The sequence below is a fragment of the Erythrolamprus reginae genome, chromosome 3, assembly GCF_031021105.1.
Source record: "Erythrolamprus reginae isolate rEryReg1 chromosome 3, rEryReg1.hap1, whole genome shotgun sequence".
Classification (NCBI taxonomy): Eukaryota; Metazoa; Chordata; class Lepidosauria; order Squamata; family Dipsadidae; genus Erythrolamprus; species Erythrolamprus reginae.
Window position 1 is genome coordinate 149403996 of NC_091952.1, and position 11935 is coordinate 149415930.

At 41.9% G+C, this 11935-nt stretch overlaps 1 protein-coding gene across 1 annotated transcript; it reads right to left on the reverse strand.

Moving 5' to 3' along the window:
- Positions 1–2203: 2203 nt before the first annotated feature.
- On the reverse strand, positions 2204–7239 carry CD93 (CD93 molecule). The gene is made up of 2 exons (XM_070749066.1): positions 4377–7239; positions 2204–3202 (listed from the first exon to the last, which is right to left on the reverse strand). The coding sequence occupies exon 1, from the start codon at positions 7055–7057 to the stop codon at positions 5237–5239; it is 1821 nt and encodes a 606-aa protein (XP_070605167.1). The 5' UTR covers positions 7058–7239; the 3' UTR covers positions 2204–3202; positions 4377–5236.
- Positions 7240–11935: the final 4696 nt, after the last annotated feature.

An 11935-nucleotide genomic window follows, 5' to 3' on the forward strand; every position in this document is an offset into this window, starting at 1 on the left:
ATGCCACAGCTGTTAAGTGAATAACTGCAGTTGTTAGGTCAGTAACACTGGTAAGTGAATCTGGCTTCCTTGTTGACTTTGCTTGTCAGAAGATTTATTTATTTATTTATTTATTAGTTGGACTTGTATGCCGCCCCTCTCCGGAGACTCGGGGCGGCTCACAACAAGTAAAAACAGTCACAACAATCCAATTAATTAAAATATTTAACGATTTAAGAAAACCCCATGTAATAGCAAACAAACACACAAGCATACCATGTATAATTAACATGCCCAGGGGAGATGTTTAATTTCCCCATGCCTGACGGCAAAGGTGAGTCTTAAGGAGTTTTCGGAAGGCAGGAAGAGTAGGGGCAGTTCTAATCTCCGGGGGGAGTTGGTTCCAGAGAGCCGGCGCCGCCACAGAGAAGGCTCTTCCCCTGGGACCCGCCAACCGGCATTGTTTAGTTGACGGGACCCGGAGAAGGCCCACTCTGTGGGACCTAATCGGTCGCTGGGATTCGTGCGGCAGGAGGCGGTCTCGGAGATATTCTGGTCCGATGCCATGAAGGGCTTTAAAGGTCATAACCAACACTTTGAATTGTGACCGGAAATTGATCGGCAGCCAATGCAGACTGCGGAGTGATGGTGAAACATGGGCGTACCTAGGTAAGCCCATGACTGCTCTCGCAGCTGCATTCTGCACGATCTGAAGTTTCCGAACACTTTTCAAAGGTAGCCCCATGTAGAGAGCATTACAGTAGTCGAACCTCGAGGTGATGAGGGCATGAGTGACTGTGAGCAATGAGTCCCGGTCCAGATAGGGCCGCAACTGGTGCACCAGGCGAACCTGGGCAAACGCCCCCCTCGCCACAGCTGAGAGATGGTTTTCTAATGTGAGCTGTGGATCGAGGAGGACGCCCAAGTTGCGGACCCTCTCTGAGGGGGTCAATAATTCCCCCCCCAGGGTAATGGACGGACAGATGGAATTGTCTTTGGGAGGCAAAACCCACAGCCACTCCGTCTTATCAGGGTTGAGTTTGAGTCTGTTGACACCCATCCAGGCCCCAACAGCCTCCAGGCACCGGCACATCACTTCCACCGCTTCGTTGACTGGGCATGGGGTGGAGATGTAAAGCTGGGTATCATCGGCATATTGATGATACCTCACCCCATGTCCTTGGATGATCTCTCCCAGCGGTTTCATGTAGATGTTAAATAGCAAGGGGGAGAGGACCGACCCCTGAGGCACCCCACAAGGGAGAGACCTCGGAGCCGACCTCTGACCCCCCACTAACACCGACTGCGACCGGCCAGAGAGGTAGGAGGAGAACCACTGAAGAACAGTGCCTCCCACCCCCAGCCCTCCAACTGGCGCAGAAGGATACCATGGTCGATGGTATCGAAAGCCGCTGAGAGATCGAGGAGCACCAGGACAGAGGATAAACCCCTGTCCCGGGCCCGCCAGAGATCATCCATCAACGCGACCAAAGCGGTTTCCGTGCTGTAACCGGGCCTGAAACCCGACTGCTGGGGACCTAGATAATCAGCTTCTTCCAAGGACCGCTGGAGCTGGAGTGCCACCACCTTCTCGACAACCTTCCCCATAAAGGGAAGGTTGGAGACTGGACGATAGTTGTTAAGTACGGCTGGGTCCAGGGAGGGCTTCTTGAGGAGGGGGCGCACAAGCGCGTCTTTATAGAGTGATGGAAAAACTCCCCTCCCCAAGGAAGCGTTGGTAATCTCCTGGGCCCAGCTCCGTGTCACCTCCCTGCTGGCCGAGACCAACCAGGAGGGACACGGATCCAGTAAGCAGGTGGCAGAACTCACAGCTCCGATGGCCTTGTCCACTTCATCAGGTGTCACCAGATCAAACTCTTCCCAGACAGGTGGACAAGTACGTGCCCCAGTCACCTCGACGTGACCCCGGGACACTGCAGTCCTCATAAATAGGAACCAGTTGCAAGCATCCAAATTTTGATCATGTAACTATGGGGATGGTTGTAAGCGTGAAAAATGGTCATAAGTCATTTTTTTTCAGTACCACTGTAACTTCAAAGGGTCACTAAGCAAGCGGTGTGTAAGTTTCTGAAATAATAAAGCTGAGATTTATTTATTTTTTGAAAAAGCAAGCAAGCAAACTAACAAATAAACAAACAAGCAGAGAATCTTTGACTTTTTTTCCTCTTTTTAGTTTTCATGTATCTGAATATCACCGTTTACTAAAGAGAAGGGTGTGGACCCTTCTGAACTTAGCTCTTCACAGGAATCTTTGGCTCTAGCTCAAAGCTGGGTGGGTAAGAGAAATAAGCACGAGAGAGTTATAGAGTCTTCAAAGCAGGGGAAATTTTATTGTTTTTATTCGGAAACCACGCTGTAGAAGCCACAAGTAAAAAGAAGAGGAAAAGAAAGAAAGAAAAAAAAATCATTTAATCACACTATTTTAAGATTTCATTTTCTATGGAATTTCCCCCACCAGATAAAACTAGGCAGGCAGGTAGACAGACAAACTGATAGACACAAGCAATATATTAGGTTATGAGGTCAGCATAGGTTGGTTAGTTGCTGCTCTTCCTTTCCTGGTGTTCTCCTGTTTCCTATATGTCTATAGCTGGCTGGACAGTTTGTAGCGTTCCATATTTTGTTGGCCTCGAAATCATGCCATCTCTGACCATTGGGGCCATGATAGCTAGGTGCTTCTGGGAGTTGAGGTCCAGAAATATCTAAATAGGTGCAGCTTGCTGACCTTTAACCTACATTTTTAGTGGAAATTAATCTGGAGGGACATCTACGTTACATATTTGATAATAGAATACTGACTCCAGCATTACAGTTCATATGTTTTCCAGGACTGCATACATATAATCCCCCTTTTTAAAAGGAAAGGACTACATGACTCAGATCTCAATGTCTCTAAATTTCTACATAGGATATTAATATTTTGATTATATCTTGTACAATCAGGAGGAGACCTATATATTCAGTTTTTCCACAATGGAAAAAGACTATTTCACCGTTGGCCAATGGGTGGTGGATTTTATTCTTTAGTTATGAAAATATCATTATAAATCAGTATGTTCCAAAAAAAACCCTAGGCTGAGCATAGATATGTGCCCTTCGTTTGTATCATAATTGTATATATTAGGGCATCTGGATTTAAGTTGTTATTAGTTGTATTATGCACTTCAAGTATTATCCTTTTGTCTTCCTCTCTTTCCAGCAACTGTACAAAAAGAAGATAAGAAAAACCATTTAAAATATCTAGGCAGTCAGGCTTCTGAATTTTCCTATGGCTTTCTTGATTTAACAATAGATTCAGCAGAGATGATAACTTCAGGAACAAAGTTTTCCTCTGCATGCTAAGGACAGGATGTATCTGGTAGGCTATGGCAAACTCATTATGTTAAGTTAGTTTGTGGTAATGTAAGACTGAATATCTTACATGCATTGTTTAGTCCAGACTAAGACATTTTATTTACTTTTAATGAAATTATAAATTGAAACCAGTGGCATTTCTAACAGTTATTTTTCTCTCAAATCCATTCTCAAATAATGTTATCAGAGTGGAGAGTGCTGTGTATTTAATAGCAAAAACTACAGATGGTTTGCTTAAATTAATGTGCATCTTAGACATTCAATTAGTTACAAAAATATTCCAATAGAAGGAGGAGAATTTTAAAGGGAAACCTTGGCCAACAGCTGCAAATCAGATATTAAAATTGCCTCTCCTAAAAATTATTTTAATATCAAATGCTTCTGTAAATACTTTTTGCAGGGAGAAGGAGTTATGGAGATCTTCACGATTTATTTTCTTCATCTCATCAAGTATTTGTGAATATATGTTCTAAGGCTGATTTATAGAATTGAAGATCACTATCACCCTAAATAAAACCTTTAAAACCCTGCAGAAAATCTGATTTGGATAAACTATCAAACCAACCTTCCCTATGAACACTGCATTTATGGGGAAATGCCAGGAAGAATATATATGTTTCACATTTCTAGCTTGTCATCCGATCCTGATGTTGTGGACTGAGAGAGATTGATTGGCCTCAAATCAGCCAGCCAGCTTTTATTATTTTAGGGATCATAAGTCCGCCACAAAAAAGCAACATAAGCTGAAAGTGGAGCTTCTGCATACTGAAATCAAATTGAAGATAAAAAATAAAATCCTCTTATATTTTGCAGTTGATCATAAACTGACCAAGTTATTTTTAAAGAACTAGCAATGGAAGAGAAATTTCAGAACTAAAAGTACAAGATGTAGACTGTAACATTTGCTCTTATCATTTTTCTAAAATGTTGTCAGAATGAGGTATAATAAAACACATTTTATTGAACAATATTCAACTTTAATACAGTTAACTTTGAAATGGTTTCAAATGTTTGCTACATACCCCAGAACTGCTTTCCTCAATCACCGAGTCATAAAATATGTTGGATCATAAATGGCCTCTATATTTTTCTCTTTCTCCCCATGAACTGATATGAAAGCATAGATGAAGCTCCGGTTGGTCACTGCAGCTGTTTCTGTTTCAGTGAGACTGAGTCATCCCCAAACAATGTGATAACATTTAGCAAAGCTTTGGGTGAGCAGCAAAACAGCAGAAACTGAAGCCTAAGCGGGCATGCAGTACCTTTTTACTGAACTAAGTACAGCCAATTCAAGACAAGTTAACTTTATGTTCTGTGGATTCAGTTCAGTTGATTTCATGCAAACTGATTTCTATGGACCACAATTAGTTTAAACCGAAGGGTGAAAATGGATATAAGACTTCACAACCAACAAAAGTTATTTGAAGCTGATTTTACTGTGCTGTTATCACAGTGGTTCTATTTGAATTAGTTTAAGAAACATGCTCCTTTCCTTCTGGTCATAATTTTTTAAAAGGATTGATACAAAGTTGGCATTGGAGCACTAAGGTGAAAACTGGATGGACATAAATATAAATGTGCTGCTTAAAAATTTTACCACTTGCTTCCTAGGCAAGAAGGGAGGGCTGATCTAACAATCAACTTACCATCCAGCATTACGTAAAGTGGATTGCAAAAGTCAAACATGCCTCTGTTGTCAGAGATACAAATCTTGATAGAGTTACTCTTTAAGGTTTTATTTCTAGTTTCACCCTTATGGTTTTGTTGGTGCATTTGTAAGCAGTCCTCTTGCAAAATGTTACATGAAAAAGTTATCAGTGTACACTTTTTAAACATTTCAATGTATAGCTTCCCTTCCTTCTCACACCAAAATCACGATTGACTACAAGCCCTCCTTACTTCCAGCTGCCTTGCTCTCTCCTTGGTCTGGTACCCAAGAGTAATTATCTGTGACATTTTTAGAATTTTTCTTTACTTCCTTGGCTTTTATTTTCCTGTAGATGACCCAAGCTAAAGCAAAAGACAGCAGGAATAAAACACCCACACCGCCCAAGATAAGATATAAAAGTTGCTTGGAGCCATGACTGTCCTTATCTATCCTCTCATCTTTGTTACGGTGTTTGTCCTCCAGTTCACTGCTGACCACAGCTGACTGAAAGGTGGAATCCTGGGATACAAAGACTTGTTCTAGCTCAGCTTGAAATGAAGGATCGGTCAGCAAGACTGGTAACTCTGAAGCAGGAGGAATATCTGTTGTAATCCACTCTCCTCCCTGAATGGATAGTGAAGAGGTGCTGCTTGTGGGAGACAAGAGACAAGAGATCCCATTGGGTGCCAAAATCCAGCCATCCCTACAAGAGCACTGGTAGCTGCTAACTAGATTGATGCACATATGTTCACAGAGTTCTTCCTGACACTCATCAATATCAAGACAAGAAGAGCTATTAATACCTTCCAGCTGGTATCCTGGCTGGCAAGAACAGTGGAAGGAGCCGTGAGTATTTACACAAATCTGGTCACATGGTGTGTTCCTCACACACTCGTCAATGTCCTGGCATGCCTGGTGGTCAGACTCAGCAGGCATATAGCCTAGGTTGCAATGACATGTGAAGGACCCCTTGGTATTCACACATATTTGTTCACAAGGACTTTGAGGTGCACCACACTCATTCACATCTATGCAGCTGCGCTCATCATCAGCCAAAATATAGCCAGAAGCACAGAGGCACTGGAAGCCCCCAGGGTATGGTTTACACTGTCCTTGACATGGATTGGAGCTGCAGTAGTCCACAGGGACACAGGAAAGATGATCCCTTGCAAGTTGGTATCCTGGGTGACACGCACATTGAAACAAACCCTTGCCTTGATTCAGACACTTGTGTTCACAACCCCCGTTGTTGTAGCTGCAACCGTAAGTGAGTGAAGCACAAAATGGACCTGGGCTGCTCCATTCAGAGACATTGCTGTTTGGCTGTGGCTTGCACACAAGGAAGGTGTTAGGTATCTCCTCTCCTTGGGGCTCACATGCTACTTCAGCCGTGGAGCCAAAGGGTACGGTGTCAAGGAAATTGGTGGTTACACCAAAAGGGGTGCTGTAGCTGACCATGCCTGGCCCTGCCAGTATTAGTGGACGACACATTCCCTGGAAACTGAACTTGCACAAGAAGCCTGACAACCCAGCAATTGCATTGCCACAGAGGCTGTCTACCCAGGACAGTTCCTGAGATGAGAAGGGACTCCCCTGAAGGGTCACACACATATTTGACAAGCATGTTTCCCGGGGTTCCTGTCCCCATTTAGAATACTGGGTGTCTTCACCTCCTGTCACCCAGCGGAAGCCCCTCAATGGCCGATGTTTCTCGTAGCATTTGCCTTTCCTTCGGTGAAGCCCAATCCACAATCTTACCTCTGAAACTGTGCCAGATTCCCCTTGGGGCATCTTCGTTAGCAGTTGTGGGACAAGCAAAGCCTCCTCTTGGCTTTTCAGAGCCATCAGGTTACCCCCGTTGTCCTTGCATTTTTGCTGAGCTTCCATCCAACTAAACCGTCCAAAATTCAGGGTGTAGCAAGTGGTCCCAGAACACAAAGCTTCTACTTCTTCACTGGGCTGAACTGTCAGTCCCAAAAGCAGCAGCTGCCAAAATACCTGCAGAGGATTCCCCATCTTAGCTTCATGAAGGAACAACGAACTGAGTGATTTCATTGTGAGCTCAAATTCTATAAATGTCTGTAAAGCATATGGTAAGACAATAGAGCATAGCTTGTTTGCCTCCCATATCCCTTTGGCTCAGTGGCTGGGTCATATGCATCCTGTCTTGGTTGAAAGTCTTATTTGTCACCGGAGACTTAAGTTTCCTGAGAGAATTTCATTGTCAGCTGCAAACCTTGTTGTTCAGTTTGGGATAGGAAACATCCCTTTTATACCCTCTTTCAGTTTTCTTATTTTTAAACTAGTTATTTTCCTTCATGTGAGAATCTTGGTGGAATGTACACTGCCTCCCCCCCCCCCCAATAAAACATCACTGATGTTTTACTTTTAAACAAACCAAATAGGGCCTTCTAGTTTTGCAGTGGTATTTTTTAAAATTGTGATTTGGACATAAGATGCCACATCTAGATGGAAAAAATGTCCTACAGCCCTTCATAATATTAACCTTTCATATTTATGATCTTTAAATAGAAATAAAACCCTTAAATAGAAATTGGGTCATGGGAATGTCTTCATTTTAAAGGCAGCCACGCTTTTTAAGGGTTTGGAACTGATTCCTATAATAGTGTCAAATCGCCATTCAGCCAAAACTGATTAACTTTCCATTTGAGATGATGCAGTTACAAAGAGTAAACACTAGTCTACTTTTGAGATGTGTGAAATTACATCCCGCCTCCAAACAAGATGCCTAAGTGCAGTACTGCAAAACTGACTGTATGAATACCAGCACAGTTCTGCCTTAAGGTGACACAGAAATTTAGAAAAATTGCCCTAGTACCGAATTAGCCTGAGGATAAATGATTATTATCGACTACAGCCTTCTGAATGTGAGTTTACTGCAGCTTTGTTAGATTATAATTCCCATCATCTCCAGGTACATGCAGAATAGGAAGTGTAGTTCAGCGCATGAAGTGGAACAGTATTTGCGATGGCTGCTCTGCCTTAATAGGTAAAGTCTCTCAGAGATTTAGACAGCAACCTTTCGCAGCTCTGATCCTGGTTCTCACAGTCCCAATGTGAAGAAAGACAAGTTCAGAGATAAGACAATTTCAGAGATAACAACAAAAGATTGTTCTCATGATAAAAGATGCGGGGGGGGGAGTTTCCCATGTGCAATGGATCAGTCCATGCATTTAGATGGCACCACCAGAGGGTTTAAGAAAAGTGCTAAAGGAGATCTGATAAAGAACTAAAAGTGTATAAGAATTGACATCCTTTGGAGCAGTGGAGAAAACTACTTACATTCCCTAACAGTTTGGAAGTGTGCACTTTCTGCATGTGCCACTGTTGTGCATACTTTTTCATCCTTTGTGCATGCACAGAAGGCTTTGCACATGCACAGAGAGTTAAAAACAAGAACATGGCAACATCTGGGTGGGTGGGTGGAGCCTCGCATTGCCACCACTACTGGCTCTCCAAACCACCGGCAGCCACTGCTATTGGTATGCCCAAACCGGTAGCATTTCACCCCTGCTTTCAAGCCATTACAGAGAATTAGATGTTGCACATCTGGTATTCAGGGAAGAAAACAAGTTATGTTTTTCTCCTTTGTGACCACATAAATTCATTGAATGGAATTTTTTGGAGCTATTGGTTATGTGACTGTGTCTTTAATTATCCCAACTGATGTTCTGCTAATATTGTGAATAGTTTTCATAATTCCTCATGGATTAAAAATCATGTGAAATTAACATAGGCCTCATGTCCACCATCTCCTCTGTTGGAGTTTTTCTGTTGAGTGAGATCTTGATTTTGTACATCAGAGGGAGGGGGCTGTCTAAGGACTTTATCTTTCCAGTGTTTTCTGAGATTGCTTTATACTCTCTTTGTCAGGAATTCCAAAATGAGTCAGTGGTGAGAGCTTTGCTTAAAAAGCCATATTTGAATCTGAAATAGTGTAATAACTATGGGCCCAAATTCAACATTCCACATTTAGCATTTGATGGTACTACAGTCCCAGTGGCCCTGATGTTTAGATCCAAATTTGGAACAAAAATGACCTCTGTGATCCTGATGGATGAGCTGTAAGGGACTTTGACCCACTGCTACATGAAGACTTCTGTGTTTTTAACATTTCTTGTCATACTTTTCTATTAGAACATATAAAGAAGCTGATGGTTAGCTCTTTAGCATTTGATTTTCCTAGACTTTAATTATTTCCACCTCAGTTGACAGATTTAGAGGATGCAGAAAATGGCCTTGAAGGACAGGAGGAAGCCAAAGAGCCACTCTTTCTAGACTAACGACTAATAAAGGAGGGATTGAGCCTTGGCCAAGCAAATAATGTGAAAAAATGTCTCAGAAAAATCCCTTCTGAATTCAGAGACATAGAAAGTGGGGGAGGGGGAGGGGACACATTCAGACTTGCAAGATTCTGTTACTGTAGCTGTTACAAGAGGGGTGTCAATCTCATGGTGTTACATTGTCGTCATGTGACATATCATGACTTTTTCCGCCCTTTGCTAAAACGGAGGTGACCATGGCCAGCATGTGATGTATCTGGCCCAGGAGCCATGAGTTTGACACTCCTGTATTATAATACAAGTAGTTCTGACCTATACAGCATTGATTTCTTAGTCTGGTCTCCCTTATTGGGCTGATATCAGATCAGCTCATTTTCCCTTAACCTTAACCGTGCCTGAATCTATTGGACTAGGATGCTTCCCCATTCCCATTCCATGCCAGGGTTTTTTTTGTTAGAATTAATTATAGCATGGTTACCAGTATATATCAAATATTGTATTTGTTTCCATTTTTTAATTGTTAGCTATCTGGAGTGCCTGCTATAAGAAAGATAGGATGCAGATTGAAAGAAGAAATAGGATCAGTAAGGCTAAAGTAAATGTTACTTTTATTGTTCAATTGGCTTGCATTGGTGCCAAAAAGAAAACTTTTTTCTTTGTAAGCAGTCGTTTTTAAAAAAAATACAGCTGGGAAGAGGAAAGTTTAAACCTTTCCTAAGTATCTCAAACCAATATCAAGCTAAAGCAACTTGTTTCAGATAGCACAGTAAGGTAGGATAACTAAGAACTTAAACAACCTGTTTTTAGGCCATTGTTTTTCAAAGGGAGTTTTGAATCACGTGTTGAGAGGAAAACTCCAAATTACAAACAAGGCTGGGATAAGACAAGGAGCCAACCTTTAGATGCTATTAAATTTCATTCTGGTTTATGTAATTACTCCCCATATATTTAATTATTTACCCCTTTAGGACTAAGGTTCGGGACAGGGTAAGAGCGAGGGTACCATATGTTTTACAGTTATTGCATTTGGGGTATAAAAATCCAAGTGGCCCTCAAATGGCACAAGAAATACAGAAAACTGACTGTAGCAGCACCCAGCATCCCTGAACAAAGTGCCAGTCTAGGAGCAAGTGCTGTAGAGGCCCTGGGAAACAGGCCTCTTGTTTCTATGTCAAACAGGAGGAGATGGATCTCAATAAGGAAATAATTAGTTGTACTGTGCTGATGAGGCCATCACCATCTTGTCCACCAGAAAGTCTCAGGGTCTTTCAAATGAATTTGTCAGTTCTAAGGAACAGCTAGGCAGATAAAAGCAGATGATGAATCTTCAAACCTAGCAGATCCAACAAAAACAGCATTATGGTTTCAAAGGTGGTACTTCTACAAGATTACATACTTTTTGCAACACCATCCTGAGTAAATGAAAGCTATGTTATGCATAGCTTTCAACCAGTGAAGGGCTACCCAAATTTTTACTACCACATTGTGGGCATGGCTTATGCGGGATGCCCTGCATTTTCTTTCAACATCTTTCAGTGCAAATTGGGTGCCTGGGGTGGAGCTCCATTTTTGTTACCCCACTGCGTTCCCCAACGTCTGGACAGTAGCCCACCCCTGCTTTCAACCCATTCACTATTCCAGAGGCTCAGCGGAAAACTACTGAGAAGCATAGTCACTGTTGCAACAAGACCAAGGTTGCATATGTTGGTTTATCTCTGTGTTAATATATGTGGTCAATGTGCAAAATCTAGGAATATTGCACCATAATAAAATGCATGATTCATTTTACAGAAGAATTCTATTAATAATAGGATAATCTTAAGATACAAACAGCCTATAAATCATGATGAGTCAGAATCTAATTTCAGGAGAGACATTACAATCAACATTTGTTCCCAACTCACTGATAGATTTGTTTCTCTTCAGCGTTACCTTGAAATATCACTGCTTTCTACATCCTGAAATATTTGAAAAGAATTGAGCATATTTGGGGCTGATATTTCTGTCTCCCTGTTTAGCTTATTTTTACTCATATTCATATACTTCTTAGTGTCCTTGAATGTGCACAACACTTGGGACAGTTATTTCCTGAATGATGCACTAAGAGACTTTGTAGAATGGCAGTGATGAAATTTCTGCTGGCAATTTACCTGGGTTTTCTGAAAGCTGAAGAAATGCATTGAGGCTGTTGTGGGATGATCCTAATGACTCCTTAGCTACTTACTTCTTCATTCAGACTTGACATGGGGAAGATAGAAATCGTAAATGTATTTATGTATTGCATATATGTGAACGTTATCATTCCACTAACAAATATGAAAGGGGGTGATCGAGATAAATTTTCCTTTCTCTTGGCCAACTTAGTTCCCGCTGCCGTTCTGAAATCTGGAGAAAATTTTTCACCAATACACTCCTCTTCCCTGGTTTTTCTCCTTTATGAAAGCTGTAAAGCAAACACACTTTTCCAAGATAATCTTAAGCCCACTATGGCAAACCTATGGCATTCCTGCCAGAGGTGGCACACAGGGCCTTCTCTGATGGAACGCACACCATTGTCTCAAATCTCCATGGTGTTTCTTTTGTGAGCTTCGGTTTCCCTGCAAATGATGAAAGAGAAGCTCGGGAAAGA